This window comes from Anthonomus grandis, chromosome 12 (assembly GCF_022605725.1).
Source record: "Anthonomus grandis grandis chromosome 12, icAntGran1.3, whole genome shotgun sequence".
NCBI classification, from domain to species: Eukaryota; Metazoa; Arthropoda; class Insecta; order Coleoptera; family Curculionidae; genus Anthonomus; species Anthonomus grandis.
The window spans coordinates 4,962,371-4,987,039 of record NC_065557.1 but is presented as its reverse complement, the minus strand read 5'-3'; the positions used below and the strand labels follow the sequence as shown (position 1 = coordinate 4,987,039).

The 24,669-nt window shown below is 33.7% G+C and overlaps 1 protein-coding gene across 3 annotated transcripts in view; it reads right to left on the bottom strand.

Moving 5' to 3' along the window:
• Positions 1 to 24,669, bottom strand: part of LOC126743427 (baculoviral IAP repeat-containing protein 6) — a 117,489-nt gene that overhangs the window by 41,524 nt on the left and 51,296 nt on the right. For all 3 annotated transcript variants that reach the window (XM_050450523.1, XM_050450524.1, XM_050450525.1), the window contains exons 18-26: positions 21,721 to 22,347; positions 18,314 to 18,661; positions 15,506 to 15,764; positions 11,307 to 11,998; positions 6,121 to 6,276; positions 5,764 to 6,028; positions 5,473 to 5,696; positions 1,199 to 1,432; positions 931 to 1,141 (exon numbers count right to left, since the gene is read on the bottom strand). In XM_050450523.1, coding sequence (XP_050306480.1) covers positions 931 to 1,141; positions 1,199 to 1,432; positions 5,473 to 5,696; positions 5,764 to 6,028; positions 6,121 to 6,276; positions 11,307 to 11,998; positions 15,506 to 15,764; positions 18,314 to 18,661; positions 21,721 to 22,347 — 3,016 coding nt within the window. The remainder of the gene's footprint in view (positions 1 to 930; positions 1,142 to 1,198; positions 1,433 to 5,472; positions 5,697 to 5,763; positions 6,029 to 6,120; positions 6,277 to 11,306; positions 11,999 to 15,505; positions 15,765 to 18,313; positions 18,662 to 21,720; positions 22,348 to 24,669) is intronic.

The following is a 24,669-nucleotide window of genomic DNA, read 5'->3' as shown; positions in this document are numbered from 1 at the left end:
TACATATCTAACCCTGGTGTTAATGAAATATTCATTGCAATAATTTGCTAGTTCTCTGGGGTCATTTAAAGGGGAGTTTCCGATCTTATTTAAAATTGGTAAAGAATTTTTTTGCTTCTTTGATTGACCATTAGTTGCTTTTTCTATTTCTATATGTTTTGTATATTTGAAAGTCACATTCATTATAATTTTTGCAAAAGCTGTTGTTTCATTTTGTCTCTCGTTTTTATACTTACTATTATACCATTTGTTATCCAAGGTTTTCGTTTATCTAATTCTTTTAGGTAAAATGATTTAGTGTTGGTGACTTGAGTTTTATAAAAATCATCAGTTCTTTTGACACGTCTGTTTCATTCAAGACAGAACTTCAATATTCGTTTCTTAGGAGATTTTAGCACAATTTATCCTCATCCAACCTTGTCACTAGGTTGTTTCATTAAGTTTTTCCTTATTTTTATTGACGTCGATTAAATTTGATATATTTAGCATAATCGGATAATGATCTGTTAAATCTGCCCGTGGCAAATACGATTTGATTTATAGAGCATTCATTTTTTTGTTATTTACAAAAATATGATCAAGACACGTGTTAGTATCTAATGTCACCCTTGTGGGTTGATTTATATATGATAGATAACCGAAATGACAATGAAAAAGGGATAAATACGAATTTGCCAAATTATCTTCTTTATTCAATAGATTAATATTTAGATCGCCCAAATAGATATTTAAATCAAAGTTTGTACCCTGCGATAAATACTCTTCAATATCTTGAAGAAAGAGTTGTTTGTCTGTATTAGGAGGTCTGTACGTGTACATTATATTCAGAGTACTGTTAACCTATTTGTGACATTACACTTTATAAGCAAAATGTGCTTATCAAGTAAGTGATATACAAGAGTGACCAAAAAAACAAATATTCAAACGTACCTGATTCGTAAAACGACCTGATGGCCTGCTCGCCGACCAACACCTGCAAAATGAACCAAACGAGGGGCTCGCTCAGCTGGGGCGTCTGCCCTAAAAACAACAAGAGCGGCTCCATGATCAGCTCCTTACGGCTGGCCTTACGCGCCAACAAGCTCAAAATGTGATATACCGCGTCCCCCACCGTGTTCGGTTCCGAAATATTATTGAAAAACTATGAAAAAAAAATTAAACTTCCTGCTAAAAAAAGATCCCTTCCGGTAACACAAACCTTTTGCGACAAATCCGTTAACATGCATAACGAGGAGGATTTACAAGCGGCCAAACAACGGCACAAAGTCACAATGGTGGGATGATGTTGCAACACCGTATCGGCAAAGAACTGGACCGACGACGACGAGGACGACGATGAAGGCGAAACGAACACGCTGTCTTGATAGTGGATTTGTTCCGCTTTCGATTCGTCCGTTTGCGAGGAACTCGTCATCTCTTGGTCGGTTATTACCTATAAAAGAATAACAAACAATTTTTAATGACCACATGTGAACCTAATTGAAACATTATAGGGTATATTGGTGGCTAGGTGCCAATTTTTCCCCAATATCCGTTTAACATCCTTAAAATTCGGGCGTTAAGAATCATAGTGGCCTAACCCCAAAATAGACGAAATGAGTAATTTAAGTATAAAAATTGATACTTCTTTTAATAGCAGTTTTTGTAAAAATTTGTAAAGTTCTGATCAAGAGTTTTTATTGAAAATGTTTTGACGTTGTTTTTAAAAATGTACAGCCAATTTATTAATATTTTATCAAAAAGTTGATTTTGATGTGGGTTAGGCTACTATGTAATTTTATAAGTGCAACTAAATTTTTGGACCTATTATTTTACACATCTAAAGAAGTCATAAAAAGAGGGCAATTTTATTATAGGTACATTTGTGTACATAAGGAGTACACAAATGAAATTATTAATTTTATTCAAGGTTTTATTCAGAGGTCTTTAAATTATTGTAAAACCCCTGAAAAATAGGTGGAACGTATGGAAGAAGTTCAATAAGATCTGCTTTCTTCTTTTTTTCTATTGGGCGTCCTAAAAAGCAGATCCAAATTTTCAAGTGATGCTTGTAATTTACGTAATAGAAAAAAGCTTACTTTGACTCTGCATACTTAAAACACTTATTTTTTGACACAAAAATACTAGTTTCAATCTCATGATAACAAGCACTTTTAACCTAAACCCACGTAAATAAATCATAATCTTAACGTAACTGTGGCCTAACCCACGATAGGCCAGTATAATATTTAAAGCGGGGATAGTAATGTAAAATATCAAAGTAAAAATTGTGGCGACAGCTATACATACAAACTATAAAATCGCTTTTTTTATAGAATCTTTGGGTATTCAACAATTATTTTCGGTGTTTATCTAAATTTGAATTTTTTGTGGGTTAGGCTACTCTAATTCTTAATGTCTCAATTAAGGATGGATATAACACTAATATAAAAAAAATCATTCTGAAGTTGAATAATTTGCAGTCTATAGTTTTTAGCAGCACGTATTATATAATGATGGAGATTTATAAAAGAACAGTATGAAAAGATGAGCCAAGAGTTCAATGACTTTATTTCAATTTACTGGTCAGATAAAAACGAGAAGTATATGTATACCCTCAAGTGGTGTATCTCATCTGCAAATAAAAAAATAATTCTTTGATGTAAAGGGGTATTTAATTTACAGAAAGAGTATTTAGCTTTTAAATGTAGAGAGCTTTTTAAATAAAGTCTACTCCATTCATAGATCTTGTCGCATTATTAAGTAAAAGATATTTTGGAAAATTTTTTCTTGTGCTTTAGAATAGTCATGGTGTTTCTGTTGGTGATAATAAAAATATTCAGGTAGTGTTTTCTTGATTACTTGCAAATAAAAACAACTAGGACAAGAAACACCAAAAATTAACTTTAAACCACTATTTTGGACTTTCTAAACCCTTTTTGTTGGTCAATATAATCCAAATAAGAACTATACATATGACTGCAAAAAATTAAATTACACAACTCCAGCAATTCGTTTTTATTAATTTGAGGAGTATGGGAACAAAGTGATTTTTTTCTGGTATAATTGGACAAGTTAAAAGAGAAAAATGCTATTTTCAAACGATCCAAATACTATTAAGAAAACCAGACAGTGATATAGAAATAGGTGAAAAAGTACAATACTCATTTAAACATCCTTGTCTCAGTTTATGAATTAGAGGAGTATGGGAACAAAGTGATGTTTTTCTGGTATAATTCGCCAAGTTTAAAGAGAAAAACGCTATTTCCAAAAGATCCAAACACTATTAAGAAAATCAGACGCTGATATAGAAATAGGTCGAAAAGTCGAATTATTATTTATATATCTTTGTCTCAGTTTATAAATTAGAGGAGTATGGGAACAAAGTATGTTTTTCTTATATGATCGAACAACATAAACGAAGAAAAACAACCAAGTCACGGTCTCACAAACATTTATTATCGACGACACGTGTTTCGCTTTATTAGAGCATCATCAGGTCTAATTTTCAATAACCTTGTGGAATAAAGTATTTTAATCCTTCCTCGAATTTATTTCAAACACCACCATAAGTTGCTACGTATCTGAACCAAAATTTTATCTGAATAACAAGGATTAGTAGACCAGTTGGTAGGGAGTATGTCTCACACGCTAGGGGTCCTTGGTTTGATTCCCAACAGCAACAATTTTCTTTTATTTTAAGTTTTTATTTCATCTGTTATTGTTTTCCTAACCTAACTTTTAATTGTGTTCAAAAAAGTAGTCCATTTTTCTCAAAGAGACCTCTTAATAATAAAAATTCAGAGATTCGAGGGACACAAAGTCAATGGTCTCAAATTATGTTTATTTTTAAAAACGATTACACGTGTTTCGCCCTAAGGCATCGTCAGATCTAAAAGAAAAAAGAAGGCAATCCTATTACAAAAACAACAATGCATAGACATAAATTACAATGTTAAGATATGACTTACCGGTAAAGCTATTAGATTAACACCACAAGCATTTAAGTTGAAACAAAAATAAATACATAAAAAATTAAAAATAATGCTGACGTTCACATTAAATCCGGTGTCAAAACTAAATAAAATAAAAAATAAAAAGTGAAATGTGACTTGGTCGAGAAATGAACCAGCGACCATCGGGTTCGTAGGCAAGCGCTAAACTTACGTGCTATCCAGGTCGTGATGAATATTGTTAAAAATGAAATGCGGTTCGAAGGTAAAAACATTATTCACACAAGACCCTTTTTACAGTACAGGACTCCTTTTTGCCCTTGCGATCTCCATCTTCTCTAATAAGTCAAGCTTCTTTCCCTTGGGGCACTCATGAAGAATTTTTACATTTTCCGGGATGGAAGGAAAGTGTTTTGAGGACAATAAATGACTTGCAAAAGCCGATTTCGCCTCGGTGATTTCGGTATCTTTGTGTTTATTATATTCTCTTAAGTGTTCCTGCACTCTCGTTTTTATTTTCCTTCCAGACTGACCAATGTAAACGGCATTACAGTCCCCGCTATCCCAATCCCAATCAGCCTACTAACCCTAACAGCCAACTAACCCTTTTTCTCTTTTTATTCTCTTAACCCTTATCTATTTATCTCTAGATAAGGGTTCTCTTGAATGATATCTGTAAATTATAGTTTTTAAAAAATTTTGCCAATCGGAAGCAGATACTACCAAAGTAAGTGAGGCAATGAAATCTAGAATTTATAATGCTGGTGCTATGGATTAACTTATAGGAGAGCTTGTACTTATTATAAAATTTTACTAATTATACTTAATGGAAACCCATGCATTATTTACTGCAATCTGTTTAATTGTAGCTAACTCTTTTTGAAGGGCGATTAACATTGTAATTTATGTCTATGCATTGTTGTTTTTGTAATAGAGTTGCCTCCTTTTTTCTTTTACATCTGACGATGCCTTAGGGCGACACACGTGTAATCGTTGTTAAAAATAAACATAATTTGAGAACATTGACTTTGTGCCCCTCCAATTTCTGAATTTTTTTAATTGTATGTAAAATGTGATGTGTATTTTGGTGTTTTAGGTAATTTTAAGCTTTTTTACTCTTATTTTCATTTTAACGACATGTTTTTGTATAGTTTTAGAACTGATGATGCTCTAATAGAACGAAACACGTGTCGTCGACAATAAATGTTTGTGAGACCGTGACTTGGTTGTTTTTCTTCGTTTGTTTATGCTGTACCTGGTCTCTTTGAGAAAATGGATGAAGCCTTTTTGATTGGACAAGTTATAAGAGAAAAGCACTATCTCTAGGTGATCCAAACACTGTTAAGAAAACCAGACAATGATATAGAAATAGGTGGAAAAGTCGAATTCTCATTAATATATCCTTGTCTCAGTTTATAAATTAGAGTATGGGAATAAAGTGAAGTTATAAAATAAAATCACTTTTTCCAGATGAACCAAACCCTATTAAGAAGAAAAAGAAACACTATTTAAGCGGAGGTTGTGTTTTTTTCGTGCTTACCCCCTCGTTGCATACAATCGGGGTCTGGACCAGTTTCCCCAACAATTTCAATAAATTGATCAGAAGATCTTCGTGGCACACCGGACGGTCTTGTTTATTGGTTTCGGTGCCCAACACACTGGAAAATATTTCGCCGAAATTGCTCGTTACGCTACACTTGCTCTCCCCGACCGTTATGCACCGTATGTTGTCCACATTGAGAAAGTACGAACTCAAAAGGACCGCTGAAATATAACGAATTATTAACGAGGCAATTGACCAAACATCTAGGTGAGGAAAACGGTGGCTTACCGGTACTCTCTAACGTACTCATCCCGATACTAACGTCGATATTGGTGAAGTCCAAGTACAACATGGACTGCAGCAACTTGCACTGGGCGTCCAACGGTCCGGTTCTGGTCGAAATCGGCCCTCCGGGCTTCACCAGCTGGTACACCACGTGCAACAAAAGTGTCTTAAATAAATTACCTAGTTTACTCGATTGACTAACTATATCACATCTGACTTGAAGTCTTATTAGGAAATCGTGCAGGGCTTTGCACAATGTTGGACCGGCCTGAAAGAAAAAAAAGAGGGAGAGAGATAAAAGTAGTAAAGTAGTGCTCAATAATTTCTGTAGTTAAGTATATAAATAAATGATGGACTCACGGTGCCTTTGTCAGGATAAGTGGAGCCGCCGCCGGCCAATAAACTAACGAATAACTGTACAAAATCACGATGTACGACGATGGCGTTCGCCATACCGGAAAAGTCGAACCATTTCTTTTTACCGTTGCTGTTCGTGTTGCACACCAGGGTTAAGGCCTGAAATTGAAGAGAGAAAGAGAGATGTTTAGTCAATATTTATAGGGAAAAAAAAATCGACAATATACGGAAGACAATTTACATTGAAACAATTTACTCTCTTATTTGTATATTTATGTCTGTACAAACAAGATATTAAATCGCATATACAACGTCATATACTACTATACACAAAAACGACACACGAACGAATGGGCGCGGCGCTCAGTGTTTTTTAAAGTAGTATTTCTATTGTATATACTTTGTGAATAATCGAAATCGACTTCGCTGCTGACGATGATAATAACGATGTTTTTATTATACATCATAACGTTCTTCTTAGAGGGGTGATTTTATTCCAAAAAAATGTCCACAACTCAATAAATAAAAAGCGGGAATTTTTGAAAATTTACATATACACTCTTTATTTAAATTTACTATTTATAAATGACATCTATTTCAGCGTTTTCAGAAATATGTACAAGGCGACAAGAAAAAAAAATATTTCTATGAGGAGGTAATTTAAAAAATCAATATCGAAAAAACGTTTATAACTTGAAAATAAAAAAGCGGAAATTTTTGAAAATTTGCATGTACACTCTCCATTTAATTTTGTTGGACACCTATAGGAGCATTTTCAACAATATGTACAGGATGACAGTAAAAAAAATATATTACTTTGAGAAGGTTATTTTAAAAAAAAAAAAGTCCAAAAAATGGCAATAACTCAAAAACCAAAAAGGAGAAATCTTTGAAAATTTGCACGTATACTCTTCAATTAATTCTACTGGACACCTATTTCAGGATTTTTAGCAATATGTACAGGGTGACGAGAAGAAAAAATGTTATTTTTTCCATAAAAAGTCCAAAATATGTGGATAACATAAAAACTAAAAAGAGAAAATCTTTGAAAATTTGCATGTACAGGGTGTCCCATTTTGGGTACTTTTGCGGGGTATCTCCGTTATTTTTAACGTTAGCGTAATGCGGTTTTCGCGGCAGTGTGCTACTTTTTCGTGAAAATAACGATGCCGTTAACAAAAATTCCAAAGCCCTCTTAGTTTTTAAGATATAGGCCATTTTTGAAAATTCGACATTTTGGGACCCCCCTTGTATTTCGGTTATTCTTTAACTTATCGAATATGTAAAAAACCAGTTTTATAGATTTTTTTTCCGTAGAATGCAGTGGCGTAGATTTTTTTTAAATATTTACTGTTTTTTAGTTATAAGCCAAACTTGTGTTTTTTTTTAATGGACACCCTGTATATATATATGCACTAATAAATTTGTCTTCTTTTTACCTTTTCAAAAATATATAATGGAATCCACTTTTTTTTTAAGAAACATACAAATAAATGACAATTTTCTAAAATTAAGAACATAAATTTATTAGCAGGTCACGAATAACAATGACAAAGATAAAACTTACACAAATCACTAACAAAGAATTCGATTCATCGCAAATACATTGGATGCAATCAAAATATACCTATTGAGACAAAAGCATATTATTAAACAAAAAAATACACTACAACAGTATAGCTTCAATTTTTACAACATAAGCTTTTTTTGTAGCATAAAGCAACAAAACATACAAAACAAAAAACCCAACTGTATTTAACAAAAAGAAAAAAAAAATTAAAGGTAATGTTCAAAATGATGAGCATTCTCTCGAATGCAAAATTGGCACATTTTTGTGATTCTTTCAATGGCATTAAAATTTGAAAACTAAAAAAAAACATCAAATAAAATTTTCTCTAAAATAATACATTATTTCTTAATTTTCTTAGTAGGTACGAGAATACATTTTTGTTAAAGTAATCACTGATAACAAAATTACAATAAATGTTCAAACTGACAACCTCCTGCTTCGATGCAAGCATTGCACCGTCTCACCATACTTTGTCATACTCGTTCGAAAATACCTGCAGTGTTCTGAATAGTCCGACAAAAATCGAAAATTCTTTGCTGTAATTGTTCCACTGTTTCCACGGGGGTAGCATAAACAAGGTTTTTTAGGTAACCCCAAAGGAAAAAATCTAAAGATGTAAGATCTGGTGAGCGAGGAGGCCATGCAATGGGTCCTCCTCTACCTATCCATCGTCCAGGGTAAGCTTCATCCAAATAGTTTCTTACTTCTCGGTAAAAATGAGCCGGTGCACCGTCATGCTGAAATATCATTTGCTGCCTGCTATTTAATGGAACTTCTTCTAGGAGTCCTGGAAGAGTATTGCGTAAAAAATCTAAGTAAACATCTCCATTTAAGCGCGGTGGTAATACAAATGGGCCAATCAATTGATCAGCTACAATTCCTGTCCAGATATTTAGATGAAAACGCTGCTGGTGGCCTGTAACGTGCGTTGCATGAGGATTTTCTTCATGCCAAACATGATAATTATGGCTATTAAAATATCCATTTCTGGTAAACAACGCTTCATCGGAAAATAAAATGTTCCTATTAAACTGTGGATTGTTTATAAGGCTACGAAGATACCACTGGCAGAAAAAAACACGGAGTGGATAGTCGGCTGGAATCAATGCATGGACTTTTTGCAAATGGTAGGGATGCAGCAGCTGCTCATGCAATATTCTCCAGACTGAACTGTGTCCAATTCCCATAGCATTAGCTATTTCACGAGTGCCAACGAATGGTGCATTTTCCACTCTTTCCAAAATTTCCTCCTCGGCAGCCAAATAGATTGGTCTTCTTCGCAGATTTGGAAAGGCTAAATTAATTGCCTCTCGAAGTTCGGCAATTCCATCATAACGTGTTTTATACACTTCATTTTGTAGATACCCCCATAAAAAAAAACCAAAATTGAAAGATCTGGAGATCGTGGGGGCCATCTTACAGGTCTGTTGGTACCTATCCATCTTTGCGAAAAATTATTCTCAAGAAATTCCCTTACTAGCCTTGAATTATGACTGGGAACACCATCTTGTTGTAAGTAAACTGCATTATATTGTCCTAGCGGAATATTTTCTAGCAGTTCAGGAATAACTTCCTCAAGGATTTCTAGGTATCTACGTGCTGTAAGACCTCCTTCAAAAATCCGATAAACTATTTTTCTGCCCAAAATAAAACAAGACACCCCAACTCCAAAACGTCCATGTTGTGCCCTTTCGAACAATAAATGCTGATTTTCTGTTTTCCAATTCCTGGTATTGTGACGATTCAAAATGCCCGCACTTGAAAAAAAAAACATTCATCTGATCAAATAACAAGTCTGCCGAACAAATCATTAGCTTCGATTTGTTGTAGATACCACCGGCAAAACAGTGCTCGGCGCTCAGCATCGCCAGGATGCAACTGTTGCACAATACTAAATTTATACGAATGATACTTGTATTTTTTTAGGATCCTTTGAGCATTAGTTTTTGACACACCAATATCTTTCTCAATTTTTCTGCATGAGGACGAAGGTGTTGCTTCAATATATCCCAAAACATCTATTTCTTTTCTTTCCCTATTCTCCTTGTTATAGGTTTTCGGACGCGGGCGAACAAAGGTTCCGTATTCAACTAAATTTGCTTTTAAGCGAGCAAATATCTCAATAAAGGGTTGTCGCCTCTCTGGGTATCTAACAAACACAAACTTATAAGCGTAATTTAAACTTTAGTACCCATTATCGCTTACTTACCTTTAAAAATATAACGCCGAAGCTTCTTCAGAATTTTCGTTACTTTGTATAAAACATACCAACATATCATATTTTTCGTAATTTTCATACGCTGCCATTTTCAAAGAATTTATTAAATAAAGAAAAACACAAATACTTACAATACAAATATTTGACTCAAAAACAGTAAATATTAAAAAAAATAATCTACGCCACTGCATTCTACGGAAAAAAATCTATAAAACTGTTTTTTTACATATTCGATAAGTTAAAGAATAACCGAAATACAAGGGGGGTCCCAAAATGTCGGATTTTCAAAAATGGCCTATATCTTAAAAAATTAGAGGGCTTTGGAATTTTTGTTAACGGCATCGTTATTTTCACGAAAAAGTATTGAAAAAAAATGGTTTCTGTGAATAGGTAGGATATTTTGTCAAAAAAAGTCCAAAAAATTTCTATAACTCAAAAACCAAAATGCTAAAATTATTGAAAACTCGTATGTATACTCTTCATTTAATTCTACTGGACACCTATTTTAGCATTTTCAAAAAAAACTACAGGATAACAAGAAAAAAAAATATTTAGGAAGGCAATTTACAAAAAAAAACCAAAAAATTTCCGTAACTCGGAAACCAAAAAGCGAAAATCTTTAATAATTTGTGTGTGCACTCTTCATTTAATTCCATTGGACCCCTATTTCAGGATTTTGAAAAGTATGAATAGGATGACAAAAAAAATTGTTTCTATGAAAAGGTAATTTTTTTCAAAAAAAAAGTCTATAACTCAAAAACCAAAAAGCTAAAATAATTAAAAATTCGTATGTATACTCTTCATTTAATTCTATTCGACACCTATTTTGGCATTTTTAAAAATTTGTACAAGATGCCGAGAAAAAAAAAGATTTCAGTGAGAAGGTATTTTTTTCATAAAAAGTCCAAAATATGTCCATAACTCAAAAACTAAAAAGCGAAAACTTTTGCAAATTTGCATGTACACTCTCGCTTTAATTCTTTTGGATCCCTATTTCAAAGTTTTTAGAAATATGTACAAGGTGAAAAGAAAAAAAAATATCTACAAAAAGGTAATTTTTTCTAAAAAAAGTCCAAAAAATGTCCATAACTCTAAAACCAAAAATCGAAAATCTTTGAAAATTTATATGTATACTCTCTGTTTAATCTTATTGGACTCCTATATAATGATTTTCAAAAATATCTACAGGATAACGAGAAAAAAAAATTATTTCTCCGAGAAGGTATATATTTAAAAAAGTCCATAACTCGAAAACCGAAAATCTTTCAAAAATTTTTTTCAATTTCAAAAATGATCACTGGCACCTTACACCTTAAATTAACAATTTCAGGTGTAAGTTCTAATAAAAAAAAATATAAATTAACAATTACCACTAAGAACAAAAAAAAAAAATGAACTCACTTGCAACCCGAGACACCAGGTGGTCAAAGACAGTCCGGGCGTAAACGCCAACGCGGACACCAAACTGTTCACGCTCAACGTGTTAATCTTGACCAACGGCATCGCGGACGAGTCGAACTTCTCGTCACGTCTCGTGCAATTCACCGTCAGCCACAGTTGCAACACGTGCTCGATCCGATTCGGCTCCCTCGTTTGTAAATCCTTGAACAACACGTCGAAACAGTTCGACAACATTTTCAAATTTCCCGCCGCGCATTCCGATTGATACGGACCGACTTGCTCCGGCCACGGGGTCAACGGGTTCTCCGTCTCCTTGTACTGATCCTGGGAAATGTTGTGCAACAAACGTTGCGTGTTGCGCCCGGTCAGTTTACGTAGCGCGATCTCCGAGGAGAGAAACACGCCCGTTTCCAAACGGGCATCGATCGCGTTCGATACGGTAGTGGAATGGCAGGAGTGAGTTGCCGATGATTGTTGGGTTTTTTGCTCCTTTTTAATGCCGGTTTTCACTTGTTTTTCGAAGGACTCGAGGACCTCTTCGATGTCCGAGTCGTCGGAGGTTTCGTACACGGAGGAGAGCGACCGGAATCCGAGATTGTTGAGCGCTTTTGTCGTTTTCAGTTTCGTTTCTTCGTCCATGTGGAAGTAAAACTTGTCGGCGGTGGGTTGGTCGTTTTCCGCGCTCGACACGTCTGAAAAAATAATGAATCGTTTAAGGGACGGCTGCAAAATTAGTGAATCTTTCGCATTGGAAAATGTAGTACTCGATGTAACAAGTAAGGAGCCACCATAGATATATAAAAAGGAGATATAAGACTGTTTATATTTTCAAGCGATCCGAAATCATGATTTTTACTAAGCAACAATGCCATAGCTCCGCTGATTTACCGATTTCTACTAACATGCGAGTCTCGCACGACTATTTATTTTCCATTTACAGAAAACAGTCCGACAACGCTGTAGCCGAAATATCATTCATTCGTTCCTTTGCGGTGTTTCTCGCTTCCGGTTGATGAATTTATTGTGTTATTAGCGTTTTTCGTACTTTTTAGTGATTTTTGTTCATAAAACTTTTTTAAACGCATTTATCATGGTTCGTCAATATGTGGTATGTAAGAAAACGGATTATTCTTATCCATACTTAATATTTCAGAGGTAACTAAAAACGATTCCTTAACCTTGGTCTTTTCAATTAAGACGTGGGTCAGTGGCGTATACATTAAAATTTTAAGAATAATAATTTTTTATTTGAATTTGTATGTAATGCTTAATATAGGAGAGGATAGGTAACGTATATATTTTATTATACTTTGGAAATGATACCTAGTACTAAATATGACACATTTGGTGACCATATCTTTGATGATAATATTTTATCAGAACACCCAATTTATGTATGTAAATTAATTTTAAAATCATATTTTAATATTCGAATTTATTATGAAACTAAAAAACAATTATAATAACAATTAAACAATTATAGACCTTATAACAAAAAATCGAAGTACAAGTGTAAATACCAAAAACAATTTTAATTAGAAATGAATGACTTTATGTACCTATGTATATTACATTACACTTTACTTATATATAAATGTAAATATATGCACTTTAGTATACTATGTAAATATAATGTAGTTTTAATTTAATTTATATTAATGAGCTAAACCTTTTAATTTAATATAACTATCTAGGTATGGTGTATGTAAATATTATAAAATATAATAATATTTGTAAATCTTGGGTATGTTTTATTTCACACAATATACAACAATCGAGCTGTCTAGGGCTGAAAATTAACATAAGACTTAACTATTAAGTCTAAAATGATCCAAACTTTATATGACGAACTATCGCGATGTCTTGTAAGATTCTTAGGATTATATTTCCATCCCTACACGTTTTTAGGCCTAAATTTCCTCCTAGACATATTTGCTAGAATTATAAGCGGACGGTAATTTAAAGCGGTTATACCCGGAGGTGGAAATACACGCCAACTAGGCTTTTTTTTTACAGTAAGGTTTTAGTATTTTCACTAATACAACTTTATTCCATAAACATCGTATTAGGTGTAGAATTAGTTATGTACGGAAAGAGTGATTAGTTTAACTGAGACAGCGATTTATTTGCTCCGTGTAGAATGTTTTACATAGAACGAGATCCTTAATTTTAAGAAAAGCGTATTAATTTTTTTGGATACATTTTCTACATGAAGGAACCAGTTCTACACATCGCATATTTTAATAGTTAAGGTTTGATTATATTTGACTATCTCGGTACTCAGTAACGTTTTTTCAGTTAACTTTTTATTATTAAAGGCAGGCTTTTTAGGGTAGTATGATGTACAGTTTACACACACGCTAAAATTAGTCAGTGATAACGATTTCGTTAAAACAATTATCGTCGTGTCAATTGCTGAAACATGTCGCAAAAACGTACGTGCAATTGATGATAAAGGAATTAAATTTTCAAAAAAAATGTGATATTAGGAAGTTAATTCTGAAACTAACAAGGTATTCTTTGACAATTTTTAAAATAGTTTTTTTGTACATTAGGACCTTATGAAGCCTGTACTGAACTTACTAGGGAAACTTAATAACTTTTTCACTTTTCAAGATAAACAAATGAAATTTGGTAGATCGATAGAATAGTCATATGAGTCATGTAAAAAGATACATATTTTGTTATTTTTTGTTACTTCCGGTTTAACAGGAAGCGACACTAACTTGCTACTTTTGTTTTATACTAGAAAAAATCAATTTTTTACATTTCGAAATAAGGTGCCGAAAATCACGGTTAGTAAACACGAAAATTCTTTAAAAAAACTGCGCCAAATTTATTTGAATGACAAATAATAATTGAACTTGACAAGATGTAATGTATTATGTCAATTGAAAAATAATTCAAGAACGCAGCCTCTTAGTCAAGAAATCAAAGCCTAAGGTGCCATGAATTTGATATTCAATCAAGTAATCACGGAAAAATAATATTCAGAATTAGAATGTTACAAATATCTCCAGAACTCAGATCAGAATCGCCAACAGAGAGGAGCTGAAAGAGACCAACAAAACGAAGAATATGAAAAACTTAGGATCTAATATGTTTATGAACATTTAGTGATTATTGGGTACAGTTTTAGGTTTCCATCATAGGAATTAAAAAGTAATTTAAAATTTGTCATATTTTGGTCTATACTTGGGTTACCGAACAGATGGAGTGGTCACGTGATCGTTCTGTGCCGGAGGTGTGGCCTAGATCCTCGATAGGGTTCATGACTTGGGGTTTTATTTAATTTTATTAGTCGAGCGGCTTTAGATCGTTTTGTTTGAATTTTCTGCCATTCGAATATTTGAATCTTCGCAATATTGAAAAGTTGAGATTATGTTTATTTTTTTGTTAATTTGTTTGTTAACAAATAATGGCTGACGCGCCACGTACACCCCCATTGTCACCCCACAAGAAAAGAGTACGAAAACATTTGACCATTGCTGAAAAGTAAGTGATTGTGAACATATACAAAACATGTGATAACGAGCATCCAGCATAAAACAAAGTGCAAAAAGTCCAGTTTACAGCAGAAGCAGCAGGTAATAAATATTTTTAATATACAGTGTGTCCCAGGATGAGCAAATTTATACGTGAAAATGACAAAAAATGTTGTGGTTAAATTTCATTTTTTAATCAAGCAGGGCTGGATGCCAAAAGGTCAAATTTCAACTACAAATTTACAAAGCAAAGCTGTACGGTAAAATAATTTAAAATAAGTAGGCATAATTCTCCTCGTCTAAATCTGCCAAGGTTGCATCGATGGGCGGGCCTATATTTCGCGCACATTATTTACTCCATCTGACACTATATAACATATATACACATATTATTTTTCTTCACTCTTATTGCAAAACTTTGTATTTGTAAAAAATAAATCTGAAAAACTGTGTATTTTAAAGCATTCTTCGCATTTTTCTTATTTATAAATAAGTAATGATTTAAAGCATTTATATATACATAAATCGAAAGATAGACTCATCTATCAAACATATTCTCAGGTACATTTTTGACAGATTTTTGCCTTTCCTGAAAAATCTCTTTAGTCGCAAATGCCGAGTTTTGCATTTAGTGAACTCAATTCTCAGTTTAATTTCTGTCTGCTTTGACTGGATTGGATAAGATCATAACATAAATCGAATATCGTTACCAACCGTTTTGATTTGTTCCCCAACCGGAAGAGGAGGCGGGACCGTCCGCGTCCATTTCGACCCCTTCGGACTCATCGTAGTCGTCATCGTCTTCGTTCTGCGGCCCACTGACCGTCAAGGCGTCCTGCAAAAGGCAGGAGAGCGCAAAAGGGGCCCAGGGCACTTTACACGCCAACGCGAAATTGATCAGCTCTAAAAGTTGACTCTCGGTTACCAGTTGGCACAGTTGAAGTTTCGCCAGGGTGACCAACTTTGAGATTATCTAAAAACAACAATAATTATTAACAAAGTTTTGCGGCCTTAAATGGAGAGGAAGTGTAACTGGTTTTGGACCTCAGATAAACCCTGTTTCTGAAGTTGGCCTAATAAAGGCCAAACCATATCAAACATTTTACAAGAAAAGAAAAAACTAACCTATACACTGTACAAAAATCTTAATGATACCAGATAAAAACCTTAAAATAGATAGAGTATAATTTTAATAAATTAATAAATTCAAAATTAATACATTTAATTTTTCTGTTGTTTATTTAAAAAATAAAATCAGGCAGCAACTCCTTTAGCAAATTTAGATTTTTATCATTGAGTTTAGCAGATCTAGGGTAGATGTAGATAATAATATTATTATTCGTCCACATTGTTAGTTTGGTTTAATGTAGGTCTTTTTGCCTACTTTATATATAATTGGGTTACTGGCAAAAATTGAAAAATTATTGTGAAGGTTATTTGAGTGCTATAATGAAAAGTGTATAGCAATGCATGGGCTTTAACAGCCCCTTCCTTGGGAGGGATGCTGAATAAAAAGCCTTTAGTTCCAGCATTATATGTATGTAAATATTATAAACTATGTAAATGTTATGGAACAATAAAATGATTATTTATTTATTTATTTATAATTTGACTTAAAAATGTTCGCATCACGATAATAAATTCACAGAACATTGGCTTTTAACAACAGTCTTAAAAATTCAAGCTTCAGCAAAGGTTAGCAAGAAAAAAAATCTTAATTTGACTCCAACAATACTGCGTATGTATGTTGCCACTATAATATTTAATGCTCAGATCATAAGAAGCAATGTCCTGGAAATCTCCGGTGCACCTCTTAATAAGACCCAGCAATTTGCTATTTTTTTTGATGATGAATTCATGTATACAGGGTGAAAATAAAAATGAGCTTGGACTATCAACTTAATTTTTTTTAATAGAAACATACATTTTTTATTTTATTTTTTAATTCTGTATAAAATTTTAAGTATGTTTTGGATACCATGTCCGATAGCTAACCTCAATATTTATAAAGAAATTTGCGATTATTTTTTTTATAAATAACCATGAATTTTTGGAACAGTTTATAAAAAAAAACAAAACAAAAAAATCAAAATAAATGTTCAAATTGTTGACCATTAACTTCCTGACAGTAACCATGTCGATATTCAAATTCTTGTAATACTTTACTAATTGTTTGAGGCCGAATTTGTTGTATTTCGGTTCTAATTCTATTTTTTAATTCTTCTAAACTTTCAGATTTATCAAAATAAACTTTATATTTTAGATAACCCTATAGATAAAAATCCAATGGGGTTAAATCTTGCTGGCCATTCAATAAAACCCTCCTTCCAATCCATCTATTTGGGAAAATGTTGGAAAGGTAATTTCGTACTGTTGGAACCATATCGAATCTGCCGGTATAAATGGGTTTTTCACCATTTGGATAAAGTGCAATTAAACTAAGTACTATCTGATTTTGAAACAACTCTAAATATTTTTCAAAGAAGTGCGCCCTCAATAAAATAGGGACCCACAATTGACGTGCCCGCAATTTCTGCCCATACGTTTAACTTCTTAGGAAATTGTATGTGACTTTCCATACTCCAAGTGTGGATTTTCTGATGCCCAATAACGAAAATTTTGCCTATTTACAGAACCATTAAAAAAAAACTTGCCTCGTCCCAAAAAAAAAACAATTTTACTTAAAAATTGTGGGTTTGCATTACATTTATTCATCATTACTTCGCAAAACTCTATTCTGCGGATGTGATCATTTTCAATAAGCTCCTGAATTAAATAAATTTTATATGGATGCCATTTATTCCTATACAAATATTTTAGAACACATGATTTACTAACCGACTGATCTGCAGCAACTTGTCGAGTCGATTTATGTGTATTTTCTTGTAAATCGAGCAAAATATCGAATTGTCTGTTTTCTGGAAGCGTAAGACGGTTCAGGTTTATATTTGTCTCCAACATGACCAAAATCTGAAAACTTTTTTTCAATTTTGCTTACTGCCGAAGGTATAATAAGCCTCGCCGGGTACTTATTGTTAAACAGATCGCAAACCTTGGCCTGTGTTCGAGTCTTGTCGCCATATCCTACCATCATCAAAATTTCAATTTTTTGTTTTTCAGTTAAACGCGCCTCACTTTTAAACTTTGCAACTGCACTTGACACTTACTGACATTTACGTAAACTACATACATGTATATACATACATATGTATAATGTAAATATACATACATACTGTTTCCATGCGATTAAATAGTGACAAGGCATTAACAATCAAAATTACCTGTTAAAAAACTATGAAACAACATGTTTGAATATGCTCAAATGACCCAAACAGTTGCAAATTTATTAATAATGTTAGTACTAATAATTCAAAAATTGAATAAAAAATAGGTGCTTCCATTTAAAAAATTGAAGTTAATGGTCGTTGCTTATTTTTGTTTTACCCTGTATACTTGAATTCATCATCAAAAAAATCGCTGTTTGTTCCAACTTGTGCGTCCTCATTATATATAAAGTATTACCTTAAAACTGAGCAACATCATGTCAGCACTGCCCGAATGGTCCATCGTGATAATAAACTTGACGAGGAGCTTCGACACGGCCAAACAGTGGGTCGGATCGACGTACTGGGGCGTCTTCTGAGGCACCAGCATCAGGTCGCGTAGGCAAGTGGGATCGCGTGTCTCCTCCCCGGATTTTCCGCTCGTTTCTCCGCCATTCGTGGGTTTCTTTAAGATTTTACACTTCGACGATTTGAAGTTTGACGTGTGGTTCTTTTGCCATCCGACCAGCAGTTTGCTCTTGTTTATTGAAGAGGTGGCGACGGAGGAGGAAGTGGTAGCAGCGGTATCGCCATTAGTATAAACCAACTAGAAAGGAAATGGTGAAATTATGTTGCGTTTTTGTTTATTGGCACTTTTCGTGGTGTAAACTCAGAAGTAATTAAATCTTAGTTTAATTTTCAGAGCGGTAATGGCCAAGAGCCAGGCGTCGTCCGCAAAACCTTCCAACTTCTACCAAATCTATATTTAATATAGGATTATATGAACAATAACTATAATAATTATAAAAAAATGATCAAAAACTTTCTATTGGCTCATAGAAAAATATTGGTCAAAAACCCCTTTGAAATGACGAAATAATCAGGTGGGTATGGTATGTATAAGAAAACCAGACACCTCCCAGTAGAACTACCTGAAGGATTCTGGTCGAAGCAAAAGAAGACAAAAAATTTAATGATAATACTCACGACTGGGAAGTCTAAATCTCAGAACGTTAATGCAAGAATCATAACTGCTCAAATTGGAGGAAGAAATATCGCATAAAAACTGGATGTAATGGAATAAGAATGTTTTATGCTGGAATTAGCTAGATGCCCGCGGCGTTGCTCGCGTGAAAATAAAAGAAAAGTCGAAGAAGGCCTCCAATAATAGTAAATGCAACCCACAATACACAAAAATAAAATCCGAAGCCTCGCCTCATTGATAGTACATGCAACCCACAATTGCCACGCCGTTTTTCTTGAGGTCAAGGGGCGCGATTAATATAAAATAATTACTATAAAACCAAGACACAAATAATCTTAAAAATGATTCGTTAGATGCAGAGCGAGCGGTAAGACTGAGTCGAGTCACCTCTCGGGTATCAGTCTCGCATGGACCCGCATTGTTGTTATGTCTACCAAAATATAAATAATACAGAGGCACTTTTTCAATCGTATTTATTAATCAGTTTTATGCCGCTATGCGATATATTTTATCATATCGCTAACACCCCTTATCGGTGGAATTTCAAAAAGTTCGTTCGTATCCGGGGCCTACATTATACAAAAACATTGTTGCAGTTAATTTTTTTTTTCTTAAGTTGATGCCTGCGACTCGTTGGTGCGGGCAGTCTCCGTTTAAACTCTGAAGCCACGCCCCCTTAGTTCTCGAGGTCACGGGTACCAATTTTCCCATTTTTTACCCCTTATCGGTTGAATTTCGAAAAATCCGTTCTTATCCGCTGCCTACATTATTCCTTTTATAATTATATAACATATTATTATATAACGCAATAAAATAATAATATAACGCAATAAAATAATAATATAACATATTATTATTTTATTGCGTCATAGGACTTCAAACTTTTTGAAAAGAAAAAAAAATCCGATATTGCAATTTCAAAAATTTTTCCTGTGAAAAATATTTGCATAACTGAAAAATTTTAATACGCATCATAAAGCGCATCTATCGGCAAATAATATCCAACCGAAGAAATTGTGATTTTTTTTTCATTTAGTGACACACCATAAATAAACTGATTACAGGTAGGTATTTCATAAAATTTCGCAAAAATCAAAATATCTCGAAAACCGTAACACTTATGATAACATCAGAAAAATGATTAGCAAAGAAACAGCAACTTATACTTTCGCCATTGGAGACTTAAACGCAAAACTGGGGGAAAAACAAGTAACATCTAAAAAATATGTAGAACAATTTAGTTTCACTGAAAGAAATGTATGAGTTCCGAGATTGCTAATAAAAAGAAATAAAGAAAATGGACCTGGCGAAGTCCGGATGGTAATACAAAAAGTGAATTTGACTATTTTCTCTCCAGTAGTGAAGGATGTTACTGGTTTAAATTGTTGCAATATCAACAGTGATCAACGAGTCTTTAGATTATTAAAGATACCTTTAATATGACCTATCTATTCCCTATTCTCCGTTAATCTGTTGCTTCCAAGATAGCGCCCGTTCGCTATTTTAAACGTTGCCATTGTTTTCACCGCTATAAGCGACATAAGAAAGAAGAGACGATGAATTTTATGTTTTCACTGGGAGTAGCTTTCGTGTCTCATCTTAATAATAGAGTCAGTTTTTCAGAAGGTCATGCATAAATTCAAAAATAAAAGTGGCGAATTAAGAATTGATTTTTTTTTTCATGAAACGATTCCAGCAAATGGCCATATCTCTCGAGAATCAAAAGGTAAAAATCCTTGAAAATTTGTACGTACCTTCTTCGTTTAATTCTACTAGACACCTATTTCAGTATTTTCATAAATAAGTACTGAATGACAAGAAAAACATTTATTTCTGTCAAAAGGTAATTTTTCTCAAAAATGGTTCAAAACATGTCCATAACTCATAAACAAAAAAGCTAAATTTTTTTAAAATTTGTGTATACACTCTTTATTTAATTCTATTCGACATCTATTTCAGGATTCTCCAAAATATGTAGAGGGTGATAAGAAAAAAAATGATTTCTGTAAAAAGGTTATTTTTTTCCAAAAAAATTTCAAAAAATGTCCATAACTCAAAAATTAAACAACCTAAATCTTTGAAAATATGTATGTACACTCTTCTTTAAATTCTACTGGACCTCTATTTCAGCATTTTCAAAATTATGCGTACGGTCAAAAGAAAAAAAAAATTTTATGAAAAGAACATTTTTTTCACAAAAATACCAATTACTCAAAAACAAAAAAGCGAAAATATCTGCAAATTTGTATGTCCACTCTTCATTTAATTCTATTGGAGACTTATATCAGCATTATCAAAAATAAGTACAGGGTGACAAGAAAAAAAATGATTTCTGTTAAAAGGTGCTTTTTTTTCAAAAAAGGTCTGAAAAATTGCCGTAACTCAAAAATCAAAAAGCGAAAATCTCTGAAAATTTACATGTACACTCTTCTATTCATTCATTCTATTCGACACCTATTTCAGCATTTTCTAACAAGTGTGAAGGGTGACAAGAAAAAATATTGTTTCTGAGAAAAGGTAATTTTTTTTTTCAAAAAAAAAATGTCCATAACTCAAAAACAAAAAAGCGAAAATCTTTGAAAATTCGTATGCACATTCTTCATTTAATTCTATTGAACACCTATTTCAGCAATATCAAAAATATGCACATAATAACTAAAAAAAAAACTATCAAAACTCACCTTACCCACCATCTCCCCGAGCACCCAATCCCATCGGTCACCATCACCGTTCCCGTTCCTCCAAAAGGTCAATTGGAGCGACAAGTACATCAACAGCCACGACAGCAACGGCAAATCCACATTGATCGCCAACAGTAACGGACGATTCTCCTCCAGGGGCCGCAAGGTGGCGTAAACGACCCGCATAGCGGCATCGATAACGGCACTCCTCTCCGGACTCTTCCTGCTCAGGTAAATCAGCAAAACGAACAATCGATCCTGCGGGAATATCGCCGCGCAGGACGTCTTGAACAAGTTGACCAGGGTGTCGGCTAAAAATGTGCCCCAAAACGGGCCGGAACCGCAGCATTTCTCCAAAAAAACGGCCGCCAACAGCTGCAGTCTGGAGGATTGCGAGACGCAGAGTCCTTGGAAGAACCGCTCGCAGGTTTCCTGGGTGAGTTCGCAGGAGCTGTCCAGGGATAAGAGGACCTCCAGGAGGCCCTCTGCCACGTTGCACAGTTTGTCAGTTAGAATTGGGACTGCGGGGGCCGTTTTAGTTGGGTCTTCGCATGGGTAAATTGAGGCTTCGATGCGCGACATTACGTTTCGTATGGTGTTTAATTGGTGCTGGTAGGTTAGCGTTTCCTGGAAGAAGGTTTGTTTTTAACATAAAAAAAAATCTATCTTTTTTATTTGTCCAAAATATACACATAAAATACAGTAAGTAATACAAAAATAATCTTATCAATTCTTCGGAAAAGGACAAATAAGGAAAGCATCGCGATTATAAAAAACCGATACACAGATACATGCAACACCACAAAGATGTCGAATGTCGATATATCTGCGGGATGCTACCCGTTAAAAGTATATATATACTATTTTCAGCAATATAAAAGTGTCTAATACAAAAATCTTATAAATTAAAACAAGTCTACATAAAACTTATACCTAGATTTACAATAAAACAAAATAAAATAAAATCCTAAAAACTTTTATGTATGAACCCACGGAATAATCAGTTCTCTTAAATTATTTTCCCTTAAAAAGCTAAAAGAAACTGTAGATGCACGCAATTTGTATTGTATTAATTAGAATTAGAAGATATTTCCTTGTTTGGTCAATAAGTTACTTTTAACACTCTTTATAACTCTATGTAAATGTATATGTTTGTGTTTTTATTTCGTCTGCTAGTTCATTCCATAACTTAATAGCTACGTAACTGAATGATTTTTGGAAATTCGCAGTTTTATGTTGCGGAATTAATAAATGATTTATTTGCCTTATATCATGGTTATGTCCACTAGAGTAAAATAACTGACGCAAATAAGGTGGCTGACCAGTTTTTAAAACTCTATGCACAAAACTCAGCGAATGACATTTTCGCCTGGTAGTCATTGATAAAATGGAAAGCCTATTCAAGTGAGGCGTAATGTGTTCTCTGTATGTTATATTAAAAGAAAAACGTAAACAGGAGTTCTGTAATTTTTGAATTGAATTTGCCGTTTCCGCTGTTAGTGAACGAACTTCCGTAAACAACATCTCCATAATCCATAATAGACAAGACCAAACAGTTACAGAGAAAATATTTTGTCTTTGACGGTACATATTTCTTAATGCTCCAGACTTTCCTCAAACGCATATAGGCAATACCCAGTTTTCGCTTCACATGTGCATTACAAGATGGTTCAGAATCCAGATAAATACCTAATTTTTTAACTTCCTCCGCTATTGGAAGGCGTGTATCATTTATTTTAGGAACAAAATTCAAGGACACTCTTAAGTTTTAGTTTGGTACCACCAAGAAATATTACAGACGATTTAGAAGGGTTAAGTTTTAAATTGTGATTTTTGGCAAAATTATTAATAGAAACGTATCATCCATTCTTCTCTAAGAGACCAAACGAAAACAAAAACAAAGGTAAGGACACAAAGTCACGGTCTCATCCAATCTATATAATTTATTAAAAAAGCTTAAAAGCTACACGTGTTTCGCTCCTGTCGGAGCATCATCAGGCCTAGACCTACACAGATCACATTACAACATCAGTTGTAAGATCAGTTGTAACTGATCAGTTGTAACATCAGTTGTAAGATCAGTTGTAATGTGATCTGTGTAGGTCTAGGCCTGATGATGCTCCGACAGGAGCGAAACACGTGTAGCTTTTAAGCTTTTTTAATAAATTATATAGATTGGATGAGACCGTGACTTTGTGTCCTTACCTTTGTTTTTGTTTAAAATTATTAATGATTCAAGTCACTATTAAAACAGTTTTGTGCAGTTTGCACCTGACTTTCAGGGAATAAAATATTTACGAATCGTCCACATACTGTTGTATCTTACAATATTGTAGATGCTTATACATATCCGCAACATAAATAGAGAACAACAGTGGGCCCAAAATAGACCCTGTGGTATAATCGAGTAATCTGACTTAGCTAGAAGGTAGTCATTAGTACGTATGGCAACACAGTGGGAACGTTTGCTTAGATAAGACGAAAAGAAATCTATCGAAATTCTTGAAAGGCCAAAATAGTGCAGTTTTGCTAGAAGCAGCTTATGACTTAGAGTTTCAAAAGCTTTGCTAAAATCTCAAACACGTTACATTTTTATTGTCTTCGTTCATTCGACTATCACTGATTAAACTTGTAAGGCTATAACATTTGTTATAAACTTTAGTAATGTTCAACAGTTTATACAAGGTGTCCGGAAAGTCAACGATAATATTGGAGTGGCTCATGGAGCAACTCATAAGCACCCAGAAAAACATAAAATGACCTTAGTAAAATATCGATGACTTTCGAGATATTGGCACTTTAGTGGAAGTCACCAAAATCCTACTCTTAGATCAGAGTTTCGATTGTCACGCCTTAAAAATAGATATTTTTTGGAATTTTTTTTTTAGCCTTGCAACACTGAATAGCCATTTTACTGATCAAACAGTAACCTAAACAGCCAAAACGTTT